The 17,537-nt window shown below is 37.7% G+C and overlaps 1 protein-coding gene across 1 annotated transcript; it reads left to right on the plus strand.

The window, feature by feature from the left end:
• Positions 1-7,720: 7,720 nt before the first annotated feature.
• Positions 7,721-15,208, plus strand: LOC116250217 (uncharacterized). Its single transcript, XM_031623732.2, has 4 exons — positions 7,721-9,444; positions 12,847-14,047; positions 14,199-14,762; positions 14,954-15,208. Exons 1-3 carry the CDS (start codon positions 9,367-9,369, stop codon positions 14,717-14,719), a joined length of 1,800 nt encoding a protein of 599 aa, XP_031479592.1. The 5' UTR covers positions 7,721-9,366; the 3' UTR covers positions 14,720-14,762; positions 14,954-15,208.
• The last annotated feature ends 2,329 nt before the right edge of the window (positions 15,209-17,537 follow it).

The following is a 17,537-nucleotide window of genomic DNA, read 5'->3' on the forward strand; positions in this document are numbered from 1 at the left end:
CTTAAGAATGACACCATTGATCATCTGCTGGAAAATCTCTTTTTCTTGATAATTTGGAGATTAAGGTGTGCAGGAAATACAATCTCTCGCAATAAAATGGAGGCTGGACAGATAGACAAATTGAAAAAACTGATTCGGAGGAAACGTCTTTTCAATTTTAACTGCTTTGGGAGATGATAGATTGTAGGCACTCATCAACATCTGGTCAAAAATCAGGTTCATATGTAAGCAAAAATGTCTGTGTGGATCCAAGGGAGTGATGCTTAAGTATCATTGTCATCAGGCATAGAAATAGAAAAGTTGCTGCTGGTATTCTTTAGTCTCCACTTTATCAAGAAGCTCATGTTCAATGTTGTGAAAATGGAGTTGCTTTTGTGTTGGATAATGACCATTGAGCCCTCTAATACCACAGATGTAACTGTGAGGGGGCGTGCTCATAATTACAACTTAAAATTTTACAAACTGTTTTTTAAATAATTAATTTTTATATAATGTAATTAATTTACAAAATCAAAACTTCCTGATTTCTCTCACTAGCCTAACTGCAAGATGGGCTTAACATATAATAATTACCTATAAGCCCTATTGAAGCAAACCTGTAAAATCTCTCACCTTCTCGCCATCCTCAGTTGACATCTCTTCTTCTACTTCTTCTTCTTCTCTTCTCATTTGGTTACTGCTACTTTACAGTGTTCCTGGAAGATCCCCATCTGATCGGTAAAAAACCAGTTTGGAGACTCTTCTGGTGAACTTGCTGAGAAGGCTGAAGGATCTACATGCATAATCCACTATAGAAACTCCAATAGTACTATTAGTGATAGGTTCCACCTCACCAGAAACTAGTGAGTTAATTTCAAACCCTATTAATGCCAGGATAGAATACAAGTCTTTAATGTCAAGAGATTATTCACATTCTAGAAATAAAAAATAAAAGAAATATGATATGCATGCGATTTTTTTTTGTATGCCTAGTTGAGAGCTTTCTATTTAGATAGATACAAATCTTTCTTTTTTTGTACAAGCATATTAGAGATCTCCTACATACGTTTTATTAGTGGGCACCATATAGAGTTTAGGCATGTAGAATTAAAGTATACTACATGCCTGATAGTTTAAAATAGAGCATCGGAATCAGATTTCCTGCATATGAATTTAAGTAAGATTAAACAAAAATTAGTGGAGGTTTCTTTCATTAGGCATTTATAAAGCAATAGCAATTGAAGCATCTGAAATTTTGTCTCAGAACGTATAAACATATTTGTATATATATATATATATATATATATATATATATATATATATATATATATATATATATATAATATCAATCATGTTCATATGTATGAGTTGTTAACAACATAGCATGGAAATTGGATTTTATCTAATGATCAGAAGCATATGAAATTTTACTTTGAATATAAGAAAGGAAAAATATGTGTACTAAATGTTAGAACTGCTATTCAGCTTCTCAGAGAGCAGCTTGAGCACATCCATTGTTGGTCTTTCAAAATATATGCATGCTTATGCAAAAGTGTTATGTGCATTTTGCTTTAGTAAAATCTCTATGGGACATGTAGATAGTCTGTTTTCAATTTTTCTTAATCATGAATCAAGAATTATTATCTCTGACCCAAAGGATTTTTTCACATGACTTTTTTATATGTAAAATGTAGAAATATAAGGAACAATTAAATAAATATAAAACCAGGAGGGAGATCCATATGAATCATTGTGAGTTTGCCCTAATCAACCATAGGATACTGAAGATATACTCCGAGATTGTCAAGTCTCCTGCTTGGCAAAGGGCCCCTATGCATTTGGTTGAGGTTAAAAATGAAGGGGGAAGGAGCTGAAGATATACTCCGAAATTGTCAAGTCTCCTGCTTGGCAAAGGGCCCCTATGCATTTGGTTGAGGTTAAAAATGAAGGGGGAAGGAGTGGAAAATGAACTGTGAAGACATACGATCAAAGAATAAAGAGTGGAAGGAAAATTGAAGCGTCTAGAACAAACATAAATAATATTAGGAGTAGAAACTCTCTTCTGATTGTTGATTTGAAGCAGTTCTTTTCTTGAAATTGATAGTTTTTCTTTCCTCACTTTCATTGTTTGTACCTTTGTTCAAGTTGTGTTTTTGTACACTGTTGAGCAGCCATAGTTGTCTTTGTTTGTCCTCTGGATCATGGTGGTATCATGCATTTGTAACTATGAAAATCAAAAGACAATGAATAGTGTGCGGTCCACATGAAAGACTTGAGTCCTAGAGAAGAAAAGGTCTACGTGAAAAATAATTCTTATTGTGATATCATGAGAAAAAAGTTATATCGACTCAATATTGGAAGCACACATGTGTTATTTGAATGATGTACTTTATGTCTCCTTTATGAGGAGGAACTTTGTACCTAACTGATTGGGAAATGTTTTAAGGTACATTTCGTTATAGGGAATGCTATTGTGGGAAAACATGGCATGATACTGTTTGTCAAAAAACATGACATATTCAAACTTCATGAAATGAATAAAGTATTAGCATTGAATGTGAAGGTATGTATATATGGTATGGAAGATTAGGCCATGTAAATATAAATAAAATAAACAAATTAATGCAACAAATTATGCATGATATTGATGAAAATAACTTGGAAAATTGTAAGTCATGCTTATATGAAACGATGCCAAGAGAACTCTTTTATTCAGAAGTAATTCCAGCCACTGATAAATTAGAAATTTTACATACAAATATTTGTGGATTATTCACGGTCAAACTCATAGTGGCATGCTTTAGTTATAACTACCTAATTAAACAAAAATACGAAGCCTTTGAACAATTCCAAGAATACAAGAATGAAGTGGAAAGATAACTTGACAAATCTATCAAAGTTATAAGGTATGTTCATGGTAGTGAGTATATATTAAATAAATTTTCTTTAATATTACAAATGACTTATTATAAACAAGCAGAGAATTGTGCCAAGAATAACTGAGAAGTGCAATAGAACCATCTTACACACGGTAAGATCCATGTTGGTAGGTGCACAATTGCTGAAAGTATTTTGAGTGAGGTTGTGTAATTGCTATGTGTATTTTGAATCGATCGCCTTGTAAGGTGGTCTTGACCACTCTTTATAAGAGATAAACTTGTATAAAACCATATTTGAATCACCTTAAGAGGTTGGAATTTGTAGCTCTCATCAAGATCTTAGATCCAAAATTGGATAAATTAAATAACAAATGTATAAAATACATATTTATTGGATATCTGAAAGGATCTCAAAGCTACAAATTATATCATTCATTAATGTGATTCATTGAAAGTAGAGATGTGGAGTTTATAGAAAAAAATCAATAATTTAACTAATTTATTCAAGTAAATAGTCCAATAATGAACTGACTGATGTATAGTTAGACAATAAACCAACTAATTCAAGCACATCTATTTCTAAGGCTTTGTTTGATCAAACATGGGATAGAGCTCCTCCTTCATATATGAATGACTATTATGTTTATTTGGTAGAAGAGTTATGTTATTCCACTGATATTGACAAAATGATAGATAATCTGACATATAATAAAAATATTAATTTACATGAGTTGTCAGATTAGATAAAAGCTATAGATGAAGAAATTGAATTCATCGAGAAAAATATGGTTTAGGACTTAGTAGAACTTTTGGAAGGAAAAAAACTTGTCTGATGTAAATATGTACTAAAGAACAAGTATAAAGCTGATGTAATAGTCGACAACACTAAGGCTAGACTAGTGGTGAAAGGTTTTTCTCATAAAGAATGAAATAATTACTTAGAAACCTATTTGCCAATTGCTAAATTTGCCTAGATTATAATAATTTTGGCTATTGTGGCATTCTATGACTAGGGCTGCACAACGATTCGAGCCAACTCGGGCTCGACTCGAACTCACTCGAAAAAACTCGACTTGAGCTTGACTCATTTATAAACAAGTCGAGCTCGAGTTTAGACTTATACACGAAACATTAAATGAGTTGAGTTCCAGTTGTAAGGACTCGACTTGTTTATGCTTTGCTCAGCTCGACTATTGAAAATCGTTTCATCTAATTACATAAACAGGTTCATTGAGCCATCAAAACCGATTCACTAATTGAGGTTATATGTTTTTGTTTACTGTTCAGTTTTCATTTTTAACTTTTTTGTTCTTTTCTCTTTTGACTGCTCTCTCTCTCTCTCTTTTCTGTCTAACACCCACACCGACTCACCACCCCACAAGTGGTGACCACCACCATCCATTTGGCAGAGTCCGACCATTATTTGACTTCCCTGCTACTTCCAGGTCTCCGCGGGACTGCTGCCTACTAGTATATATGCCTATTGCCTCTCTCTCACACGCAAACTCTCAGCCATCACCTCTTTCTCTCACCTTTTGCAGGTTTCAGATTTACCCAAAGGTGGTGCTTTCTGTCAGTTTTAGGAGAACCTAATTTTGCAACGCAACAACGCTCTTTGTCAGTTTTAAACTGACCCAATGGAACCAACTCACTTTGCTGCAATCGGTATGCCTCAGCCTTTCTCTCTCTTTCTCACTGTCTCACGCTTTCCCTCTCTTATGACATTAGTTTGATTGTTGAAATAGTTTGCTTGTTAAATTGTTTCCCAATCTTGTTTGCACTTTTTGTATTGAACCCCCTTGTTTTCATGGTTGTACCATAGAATTTGTTCTTTTTGATGTGCAGCTTTGTGATTAAGTGAAAAATTTTAAGCGTTTGCTCATTCAACTTACAATACTAAAAATAATATCTCTATACTACAAGACAATCATACCCTTGTTTGTATTGCAGGAAAACCAACAGTAAGTTTTTCTTTCGACTTGAGGTAACAAGTTTTGCTTTGGTGGCATAAATGAGTTAAACGAGTTTAAAAAAAGAAGTTTAAAAAAACAAGCTAAGGGAGTGGAGCTTAAGCTCGAGGCTGTATAATCGAGTTGAGGTCAAGCTTGTGTTAGGGAGCTCGACTCGAGTACAAAGTTCGAGCTCGAGCTGGCCAAGCTCGGGCTTGACTTGGCTCATGTGCAACTTTGCAATGACTTAGATATTTTGCAGATGGATGTAAAAGTTGTCTTTTTGAATAGTGAATTTAAAAAATATTTATGTGGAACAACCATAATAATATATTATTAAAAAATAAAAAGAATGTGTATAAGTTGAAAAAAAATATTTGTATGGTCTAAAACAATCTCCCAAATAGTAGTATTTTGCTTTCATAAGATAATAACCATTTAGCAAATTAGTTAGATCACTATGCATATGTCTAGAAAAGTGGAAGTCTGTTTCCCATCTTATCATAATATGTTGATTGACATTGAAATGAGTCCAAACAAAGCTTTATTAAATGTAAACTACAAAATGAAGGACATGGGTGAAGTATCTGATATGCTGGGTACAAAAATTACTTGAGACAGAACATCAAAGATTTTGAGTTTAAGCTAAGAACATTACATTGATTACATTTTAAAGAAGTTCAGTATTGCATCATTTGGCACTTCTATAGTTAAAGAAGCTAATTTAAGTAAAAACATGATTGTTCCAGTGAAAGACAACACAATTAAATGTTCTTTATACTCAGGGTGTTGGCAATCTAATGTATTCAATATTATTATGCACATGATCTTATATAACTTTTCCTATTGGTCTTGTCAGTCGTTGTAAAAACAATTTTGATTGGCGCCATTCTAATGTTGATTTTGTTGGCTGCAAAAATAATAGTAACTCTAAATTTGGTTAGATATTTCACTTTGAAGGCAGAATGATAATTTGGTACTATAAGTAATATGGATGTGTTGCACAATATACTCATGAAAAGAATGTGCTTCATGTAATGTAGCAACCACATGTGTTGCCTAGATAAACTAGTTCTTAAAGGATTTGAATTAGGTCTTGATGATGACCTAGTTCAATTGTATTGTGATCACTGGATAACACTACTACCTCTTATAAAAAATGAAACTGTCAGTCCAAAAGGTAAACATATAATAGTAAAATATCATTATGTACATGAGATGAAGGAGAAAAATGAAATATTAATTGATTATATACCTGCAAACAAATAATGGTTGATCTATTAATTAAGGGAACTTGAGAATACTTATTTACCAAACATGTAGCCTACATGGGACTGAGATACTTATGAAACATTGGGATAAAAAAACCTCTTTCATGACATATGGAAAATCATGTCATTATATTTAAGGAGACCCACAACAGTGGGAGCAAAATGATGGTCTTATGACCAAATGAAAAATGTTGAGTAGTGGCCATTGAGCCCTATCCTATTATATGTGTAACTATGAGGGAGGGCCACTCACAATTACAACTTAAAACTTTAAGAACTATTTTTTAAACAAATAATTTTCACTATATGATAATTGATTTACAAAATCAATTTTTTCCTGATTTTCTCCTACTAGTGTAACCATAAATTGGGCTTACGGGAATCCAATAGGGCTATTTTATAAGACCAAGCACATTGTGCTAACAGATAACAACATCCCTAAGCCCTACTGAAGCAAACCCGTAAAATCTTTCACCTTCGCTCTCATCTCTCGATCAGCTCATTGACGTCTCTTCTTCTACTTCTTCTTCTTCTCTCCTTTGGTTATTGCCACCTTACAGTGTCCCTAGAAGTTCCTCATTTGATCGGTGGACTGTCAGTTTGGTCCGGCGATCCTGCTGAGAAAGCTGAAGGATAATAGTGGACGGAAGAGGAGAATGAAGAACATGTTGGAAGGAAGAGTGGTGCGGCATGCTAGACGGAAGGGAATTGAAGATGCATCCGGTATACTAGTCAACGTCCAATGAAAGGATATCCAACATGATTGGTCAGTCGATTACAGATGCAAGGTTTTGACATGGCAAATGTGATTTTGGTTAATCCTACTTTCATGCTGACTGCATTAGTGAACGCATCTTTTGATCATGCTGCGAATGGTTTTGCTGTGATTTGGCCTGGGCTACCATGTTCTACTAGGGCTTTCTGTCTACTGTCCGCTCCTGTATTTTTTTTGCTCGGTATATATTCATACTATTATAATAAGGGTTGAGAGTCCGCAGCATTTCGTTGGAACTAGATGAATGTGGTCTCGGTGAACACACTTTTGTATGTGATAAAGCTTGCGAGGATTTGGAAGGGTACCTACTCTTACCAAATAAACTTTTGTTTATAAGTTAAGAAACACGATTCCCTATTTGTTATGTTTCAGATTTGGCTGTTTAATATATGGTTTTTATTTCCTTTCTATATGTATATACGTTATAGATCTGGCTGTCTAAAATATTTGTGATTTGGCTGAACTCCGACGGATTGTTGACAATCGGGCCATTCAATTTGTTGGCTTGTTTATATATCTCGAAAAAGTTAACGTGCAAATCAACTGTTACAGGAGTACCAACAATCAACAAGAATTATCAGCTTGAGTTGACCATGTCATAAGTCAAATCTACACTTTGAGTTTTTTTTATTTTTTTCCAAATTTTAGACAATTTAACCACACATTTTATATATATATATATATATATATATATACAAGAGAGAGAGAGGGTTCGGTTTTGCTATGAGGTGTATCGAGTTTGCAGTAATAACACCTAGCGTATATACGGGAGAGGTGTCCATGTGAGAACCAGAGAAGAGGGTTGAGGGTTCCATGTGAGAACCAGAGAAGAGGGTTGAGGGTTGCCGGTAGAGAGAGAGAGAGCGAGAGAGAGAGAGAGAGTGTGTGAGGTGTGGGGTAAAGAGAGAAAAAGAGAGAGATTGAATGTTCGGCGTGCAACTTCCGAAGAAAACCTCAAAAAGAAATTTGACACCTCTCTCACAGCCACAATATAAATCCCCAACGACAGTCGGAAAACACTCTCTTCCTCTCTCTCTCTCTTCTCTGCCTATGAGAGACGTCACACAGAAATAGTACCAGGCACCCATAGTCTTCTCACAGAACACGCGCGCACAGTCAGTCCTGCAGTTTCATCACCACCACCATTCTCTCTTTCTCTCTTCATCGCCGATCCTGCCCCCTACAATCTCCTCCCTGTTTGTAGCGTCGGGCTGCGTCTAAAAGAAAACCAAAGGAAAATAAACAACACTCAAGCATTGGAAGAACCCGCCTCTGTCACACACACAAACACACACACACAGGCACGCACTGTTTTTTGATCAATCACAATCCCGCTCATCGTCTTCGAAGACGTATCCTTTTCTTCCCACCCTCTAGTGAGCTTGATCATCTTTTTCCTCTTGTTGGGTGTCAGTTTTCTGGTCCAGTCTACGCAGTGCAAGCCTCCCACTTGGTGTCTTTCCTGCCATCGAAGGACAGGGCACAAGGTCTCTGATCCTCCAGATAGAGAAACGAGTCGTCTTCGTGGTTTTCGTTGCGCTTCTGACACTTTTTGGCTTGGGTGGTCTTTAGGGTTTCTGAGGATTGGGATCGAGGAAAGATTTCTATGGTGGTCCTCAAAGGTTTGGAATAAGATCAAAATTTTGCGGCAAAAACGGCCAAGAGGGAACGGATTCCAGTCTTTATTAGCCCCTGTAATTTTGTCTCTGATTTGGAGATTTTTGGAAGATTGAGATTGATTCAAAGATGAGAGTCGGTTAGGATATTTGGAAGCGCCCGCACCAGGGAGGAAAAAATATCTCAGGATCAGGGTTTCGAATGCCGTCGATTAACTATCCATTTGTTCCAACCGTTGCAGCAGAGACGGCTAATTCAGAATTGGGATGAGGATCACCTGGGAAAGTTTCTTCTGTGCCAAACAGATGCAGTGATTTGATTCTGAAGAGGTCGCTCTCAGAGAAGCAGTACCTGTCTGAATCAGTGTTGTTGTCGGAGCTCATCTCGCAGGCTCCTTTTGTGATTTTGGTACTGGGAAATGCTTAACCTGCGACTATTGAAGGTGAGTCTGTTGGGAGGTAAACCGTTGATGGTTCTGCGCAGTGCAGAACTAAGAACGAACCATCGGATTTTCAAGTGCCATTTTGGGGTTCTCATAAAAGAATCAGCTCCTGCAGAGTGTGATTCTAGAAAGTAGCTTTGACTTGCCTGTAATTCTTTCAGGTAAGGAATTGGTTTCTATACTCACCGAAGGACGTTAGCTGCAATTTGAGTTCGTTGTGCAATTGGGTTGCGAGTGTTGCTATTTGATCATAAAAGGGTCTTAGCTCTCAGATGGGGATCTGAGAGAGAAAATTGAAGCTATTCTGAAGTTGGAAATGAAACTGGGGATATGGTGGATGAACAAGAGAATGAGCAGAGGTCGGTTCCCCGTTTGGAACAGCATTATTTGAAATTAGCTAGATTTGCTTGCTCGCTGGAAGGAGAATTCATTTCTGATCCAAGTGCCGTGTGCGATGTCTCGTTGCTTTCCATTTCCACCACCAGGATATGAGAAGAAAACAAGAACTGGAGAATTAGATTTGTTACTAAAGGTTGATTTGCTATTGCTTATTTTGCTTCTTTGGTTTAGAATTTGAGATTTGCGTCATCATTTCAATACGGCTGAGAAACAATATAGTTGTAGGAAAAACTTCATATTTGGTTTTAAGTTGCCATTTTGCGCTTTAAGGATGAACCCTTTTTGGTGGCATTACCAGCATTGTTTTCACGCTGTTTTATATAAGTTGCTTGTTGGTCATTTATCTGCAGCAATTTTATTTGCTTAAATGGCTCGTTTTCTTGGACCTTTTTTAATTTTATTTGTGTATTATAATTTCCTAACCAGCTTTGTTTTGGCAAGCACAGAAAGTTTGCAGGTGGACTGAAATATGCATTAGGTTGCTGAAAACCAAGGGGCTGGAACAAGATTCGATGGAGATTACTGAGTGGACTTTGAATGCTTCCATAATCTACTATAGTGTCCTAAATTTATCTGATCAGAGCAGTACAATATCTAAACTAATATGAAGCGCTATCATTATGGAACAGCTACTAACCAGCCATCAAGTGTATTTTTTTTTTAAGGACAGAATACGATACACAGAGTTACTGAGCAATGACCAAATGCATTTGTTTCATCATCAAATAACTTTGGATGAATAAGAATAGAAAATAACTGTTCTCACTTGTCCGAACTAGGTGGATGAGCACTTATGAGCTACAGCACTTTGTGTAACATGAGGTGCTTCTGTAGCCTGGTATAGTGGCTTCAGTTAACAGCAAACTTCTATTTAGACTATTGTTTTCTACTAGTTTGACTTGAATTAATTACAAGTGGTCTCTTTTACATGCCATCCATTCTTCCATGGTCCATAAAAGTAAAGGTCTTATAGTTTTTTTGTAAATATGCAAGAAAAAGAGAAACAAAAACAGGTAGCTGTTCCAGTTTTGGTCAACCAACTTCTAAGAACTAAGAAGATAGTGCGGAACACATGTTGGACACCAAACAGTACATTTCAGAATCCCCCCCCACCATTAGTTCCAAGTCATGTTGCGTAGCTTCTGGTGCAAGGAGCTTAATTCACCTGCCATATGATTTTCTATGGGTTTATCCTTCTCCGAAAGTGCTGCCTAGTGCTGTTACATGGGCATCAGTTCTGGAGGCTATGCAAATGCAGGGTAGCTTGCTTGAACATTGAGATTCCTATGCTATTCATGATTTTAAGTACTGAAATGTACCTGGCAAGCCTTTGTCAATGTAGCTGATATATTTTGGCTTCACTTGTCTCTTGGAGATACTGACAGGCAGCAAACATTTTTTGAATCTTGATAGACACTTGTCTCACAATCATGAGTGCTTGATAGCATCAATGTCATCTCTGAAGCCTAATAAGGTAAAGTTACTAGGTAGAAAATTTAGGTTCGCCATTGGACAATTTTTCCTCCATGGAGAAACACCACCATTGCTCTTATGGTCTCCATTAGACTTGTTTGCTTCTATGGTTGGAGATCCTAGGTTGGATGAAACTGGTGCATGGCAGCATGCACAATCTGCATATTTTTGCTGACATGGTAAATTGATGATTCAAGTGGGGACACTAGACTAGAAATGATATGTACATGCTTTGGGGATCCTTGATTTTTCATGTTCAACAGTTCAAGAAGTTTGAGAAGGATACTTTCTGATGCCAGTTACATGATTATGAGTTTACAACCCTTCATTGCAAACTGCATTTGCTGTGATCGGAAACATATGTTGAACAGCTTACCTTTGTTGGACTTACTCGACTGGAGGTATTGGAATACATCTAGAGAAAGAACATTATGGGTTGGGGGAGACCTTTTATTGAAAAGAAGCCACGGTCTATTCCTTGAAATTATGTCATTGTGCTTTAAAATGTGGAGGTTGTGCAATTACAAAAGAAAAGTTGCTGTCAGCAAAGGAATGGTGACAGATAAGAAACTGTTAGTTAGTCAAGAAACTGATCAAGGGGAAAGCTGCATCCTGCGAATTTGATCATAAAATACATTTGGCGGTCGCACCAGCTAACCGTGTGATGATCTAGGAAAAGTGGAAGCTGAAATTGTGGGAAGCTTCAATTACTTTTAACAAATTATGAAGGAGAAAAATTACTGGAGGGTTCTCCATTTATTGCTAGTGGACATCAATAAGAAAAACTTAAGTACATGTCCAGCATTTGACGATAAGGAGTTTGTCTAAGTTGCATTTTCCACATTTGACAAAAGAACAGAAGAGTAAAACTAAATGTAGCTGGATAATTCTAAGACAGTTTCCCGTTGTTGGTTTTTCAGGCCTATTTCACCTCTTCATCTGTCGTCAGCGAGTTTCTCTTTATCATTGAACTCTGCTACTTCCTTTTCTTTTGGCTTCTTGGGCCCTTGTCTTCACTATGCAGATATGTTGATCATTCAGTAAACTAGTATACCATGAGAATGGCAAGTTTAAATTGCGCTTTGGCTGGACACACTCTTACTTCATTCTAAGAAATGAATGTTAGTGAAATGATCTTTGTAGACCGTATCATAGGATTTTATTCTAGTTCTTCTTGAAACTGACAACTTTTACTGTATTATGTGCATATATAGTGCATACGCATTTCAGTTTTTGTATAGCTAGGTTATGACCTCACAATTATCTGAATGAAGAGGTAAATTATTCGCTTAAAATTTGTAAGTTTCTGAAAGCCAGGTTATGAAAGTATATCATGTATGGGAAGATAAAGTAGTTGGTATGAGAAACGTCAGGCTACTATAAAAGAGGACTTTCAATATTTAGCAGCTTCTAATGTTGTTTGTTGACATGGGCTGATGACAAATGAATCAAGTTTTTGGCTGTGAACGTGCTATACTGTTGTAATTTTGGATTAGCTGGAGACATTCAGCTGTTGCTGTTCTAATGGTTCCTCCTATCTGTTCATGTATGTTCTATGGTAGGATATACTTTAACATCTTCATTCAGTTTGAATCTAGAAATATTTTTCCATGTTATGTTTCAATATGATTTCACCACCGACCTTTCTCTGTTTCATCAATTTATTATATTAGCCTTATGGAGATGATGGCAATAGCCATGTACAAATATTACACTGGAAATCCATGTAAACAATGGATATATTGTATTCCCGAGCTCTTCATTCTCTGTTGTTGATGGAGTTTGGACTTTAGAAGCTTAATCACTGTGTCGACATTTTGAATAAACTACTCTATCAGAGATGTATATTTCTTGTTTTTGCCTCATGTAATTTCACTACTTCTCTCTCTCTCTCTCTAACATGCTGAATCTTGGGCACTGCCTGAGGCTTTGGTTTGAAAATGCTAATAACGTGCTTTGCAGATTGTTCATGAGTTGCTCTGTTTTGATGCTCACTTTTCTTATGTTGCTGTGGTAGACTATTTTCATTTTATGAAGCAATGTTGCTGAATACATTTTTCAGGAAAAACAGAGGGAGAAAAAGCATAAGAAAGAAAAGGAAAAGAAAGAGAGAAAAGAGAATAGGGAGAAAGATGGAAGCAAGGAAAAGCACAGAGATAAGGACCGGAAGGAGAGGCATAAGGACAGAAAGAGAGAGAAGGATAGAGAAAAGGACAAACATAAGGCAAGAGATGATGAGAAAATTAAAGGAAGAACAACAAATGATACTACTGGGAAAGGTGTGGAGAAACACCAGGTGGCAGACGAGAAAAGATTTGCAGATGAGTTCATCAGGAGGATCAGAGATGATGGAAGAAATGCGGGCGATCAAATGGTTGAGAAGTTTAATGGGGGGGATCATAGACAAATTGAAGTCTCAGATAAGGCAAAAAAAATTGAGGTTAAAGAAAAGAACAAAGAAATACAGATTGAAGGGCTTGATACGGCAAGAATCATTGGGGTTAAGGACAAGAACAAAGACAAACGAACTGAGGGAATTGATATGCCAAGGGAGAGCCTTGACATTAAAGAGAAGAACAAACAGCAAGGAACTTTGGGAATTGAGAGGCCAAACAAAGATGTGGGTAAGAACAAGATCAAGGAAAAGCAAGTCGAAGGAATTTATAGGCCAAAGGAGGATGGTATGGATAAAGATAAGAACAGAGAACGGCGAGTTCAGGGAATTGAGAGGCCAAAGGAGGAAGTTGTGGGCAATCACAGTAATAGAGAATGGCAAGTCCACGGAATTGGTAGACCAAAGGAAGATATTCTGGGTAAAGACAAGAATAAAGAATGGTGGGTTGAAGGAATTGATGGGCCAAAAGACGCCAAGACAAAAGAGAAGAAAAAAGGAAAGGAAGGTGACAGTAAAAATAAAGAGAGACACAAGGATGGAGGTCAACAACGGGATGAGAAGAAAGGTAAATCAAAAGCCAAGAGCAGGGAAAAAGAAAAGGAAAAAGAGAAAGTAAAGGAAGTTCTTGTCGGTAAACTGACAGAGAAAGAGGGCATTGTTAATACGCTGATAGAACAGAAGCCAGGAGAAAGTGGCAATAAATTGCTGTCTGGTACTGTCAGTGTTGCTGCAGCAGGCCACACAAAGAATGCTGCTAAAATTGCTGGTGTTTCTACTACAGGCCATGCAAAGGACACTTCTAAAACTGCTAGTGTTGATCCAAATGTCCGAAAGAGAAAGGAAATGGAGATAAACGGTGTTTTACATGGTGAGTTCTGTTTCTATTTGTCATGCTTGTCCTTGAATCTCACTGTGTGCAAACCATTTTGTCAGCTTGTCCTAGCTATTTGTTTTATGAGGTTAGTCAAACCTTTTGTCCATTTTGAATAATATATCGTATTTGGTACACATAATTGCAGATGGAATCCGGCCTCATAAGCTTCTGAGACCAAATTTTGGCACCGCTTTGCCACTTGAAAATGGTTACAAAGTAGAGACTGTCCATATTGGTGTTCATCAAGCTCTTGACAGACAGGGAGGTCTCGATAACAGAAAGCCCGAGAGCATTGCTTACAGCAATTCATGTGCCCTCTCTCCACTCAGGAAAGAACATAAAATCAATGGCAAAATAGAACCTCAGCTGCTTACCGTTAGCCTGAAACCTTCTGCATCTGCTACTGTTGTGGCCACCGGCACTGGCACGTCGGAATCTAGCAAACCTCCCCACCCTGACTCTAAATATCTAAATCAAATTCTTACCGTGCCCAAAATGCCTGAATGGTCTGAATTTGATGACCAGGAGTGGCTGTTCAGCAGCAGTGATGCCCAGTCTAAACGAAGTTTCCAATCGGAGATTGATGGGATGCCACAAGTGTGGTCTGAGGCATTGCACATTGAGACAGCTGATATGCATGCTTTGCCATATGTGATTCCGTATTGAGAGCTGGGGAGGTTTCAACATATTCAATGCTACTCCTCAGCAGGTACGGCAAGATGGGGGAATGTGTTTCCTTAGTTGCATATGTGTGGCTCTGTTCTTTCATTTTTTAATGCCAGCCTGTTGCAGTAATTATATTTCAGCTTTTGCCACAATTGTTTTGTTGGACCGAGATTAGAGCATCGATTGCTTGCTTGGCCTAGTGGATCTTTCACGAAGTTCGCTATTTGTGTGTAGTTGAAGGAATGGATCTTGAAGATGAAAGCCCATTTATCTGCAAGGTTGTTCTGTGCACAGGCTGCAATAATGATCTGCCCTTGGTTAGTCCCCATATTCTTTTTGAGCCTATATGCTCTGATTTGGAAGCTGAAAGTGGTCATGGTGGTGCCACACAATTTTGATTTGTAACATAGAAGTCTTTAGTACGTGAGATATGTACAATAGGGAAAAAATGAAATGCCATTCATTTATGTTTTTTTTCTTTTGCTCTAATATTTTCTTCTTTCGCCTTCCTGTCTTGGTTATCACGATATGGTATCCGGAATTACCAATTGAATTGATTCCCTTGTTAACAGAGTGAGAACACAGTGCACTAGTGTTTGTAAAGTATAAATGTAAAACACCATCAGGACCACATATTTCCCTGTTTTCCTGCTATGATCAGTACGGTCGAGCCTGCTATGATCACATTTTTGGTCTCCAACTTGTGTTGTATGAAACATTAGGCGACTTGCTCTGCTGTCTAGTTCTTTAAGAATTTAATCAATGAAGATTTCTTCATTGCTGCGAAGTGTGGCACCTGTGCTGAATTCATGTTTGCGCCATGCAAGCATGTGCTTTGTGTCCATGTTAGCTCCTCTTCTCTCTCTCTCTCTATAGAGACATGAGATTCTTGTGGCTTTGTCTGAGTGCATTCTGGCTGTTTTGGTGGTCTAGAACGCGCGCGCACACACACACATCGATCTAATATGTGAGTTGCGAGGGTTATTGTATTTATGTGGCATACACGTGGCGTTTGTTTGCATGGTAAGAGCATCGATCCCGTTCATACCGGTGAATGTGACTGGAGATTTGGGGACCAGAACTTCTGTCTGCCATTAAAATATGAGAGAGAGAGAGAGAATCCTCGCTGGGCTCCATAAATCTTCTTTTTGATTCGGAGGCACACTCCACGAGAGTTCTGTTTCCACCACAATCTCTTGAACTAGTTGGAAAAATGACGGAAACTCAAACAAATTTTTTGTGCAACTTTTCGAGTCGTGTAATTACTGCAACTTAAATTTGAGTTCGTGTTGTTAGTTTAACTGCCCCCTTTTGTTTTCAACATATTTAACGCTTGAAGAAACTGCCCTGCTGGAGATTCGGCCTCCGACCTTTATTGCCAAAAACCTGTCTGAGCAAAAACGAATGCAGGAAAGATAACAAAAAATCGTGCTGGCATCAAGCCATGAGAACAGAGGGAACAAAAAATAGGGAAGCCTAGAAGGAAAATGGCGACTCTGCGCACCCGAGAGTTACATCGAACTATGCAAGAGGGCCATAACGTCTGAGGCCGTGTCTCTCTCCAGGTTGCGAATCTTGTGACCATTCTCCATGAGTCCAGCAAATCTGCTGGAGAAGATGCCCGGTCCCTCTAGTCTGCCTCAAAGCCATCTTGTCCATTCCGCCCTGTTGGATATCGGCAAAATCTTGCAGGCCGAGTTGACGACGGTTGTTCTAAGGCTCTATTGAGGATGACTGTTTCCATGTAAATGTGATCTGAATGATCCTATGGCAGCCCTATGGTGGCCTGAGTTTCGTCTGCATAGACCGCTATTATCCTGAAACTTCTCTCTCAACCGTGACGATTTGAACATAAACCTCCCCGACTCCTGAAGCCGGCCATGCTCCAGGTTAAGCAGGATGTGGATAGCCATCGCTCCAGCTTCCCTCCTATCCTCTTCCGAATTTCTCACAAATTTTGCAAAGGTGTCGATGCAGGTCTGCCATATCCGACAGGCTTCCCTTCTACCTTCTCCTCAAAGTTGATTGTAATGAGGGAAGTGTCGTTCAATGTGAAATCGCTCACTGAAATAGTATTAGTTTTATTGCAATGCTGAACACAGTCAGTGTTATACTCTTTATGAGGGGAATTTTTAACATTTTTTGAAAAAAAAATGTTCATTTTCATTAAGAAAATATTTTTTCCCTTCTTTATTTTTACAGTTACAAAACAAGAGTCACCTTTTTGGCATCCATTTGGGTAGAGGATAACTTGTCAGATGATATCGATTATGTGAAAAAATAAAGAACGTTACAGAGATTATGAACTGGCTTCTGCATGTTTCCAGGCTAATTTCTCTTCTTCATGTTTTCTCCCAACTCCTTAGTAATATTCACAATCAAGTTTTAATTGAAGATGAGAGGCCATTGACGTGCAGGTTGAAGTGCAACAACAGCAACATCCTCAGGCATTGAAAGCAAGTTCTGTATCTTAAGAAAATAAAGGGTTGGATGAGAACTTCAGCTCCTTTTTAACATAGTTTTCCTACTTACCCAGAAAAGATGTTTTTATTAGTTTTGGATTTTCATGAGAAATTTTCTCATGAATGGGAGACAAGCGAACATGGGCAAGTCTCGATGAACTGCATATTTAACGTCAGGTATAAGCATCGTATCATAATTAATTTGATAGGGGCTTAACTAGAAAATTAAACCCTTTTTATTAAAGTCAATTAATTTGAACGCCTGTCAAAGTTTGCAGTATTATCTCTGGTACAGTAAACTGTCCCCCGCCTGGATACATACTTGTGCAATTAAGTTTATATCAAATCCATTTTCA

Source organism: Nymphaea colorata, chromosome 3, assembly GCF_008831285.2.
Source record: "Nymphaea colorata isolate Beijing-Zhang1983 chromosome 3, ASM883128v2, whole genome shotgun sequence".
Classification (NCBI taxonomy): domain Eukaryota; kingdom Viridiplantae; phylum Streptophyta; class Magnoliopsida; order Nymphaeales; family Nymphaeaceae; genus Nymphaea; species Nymphaea colorata.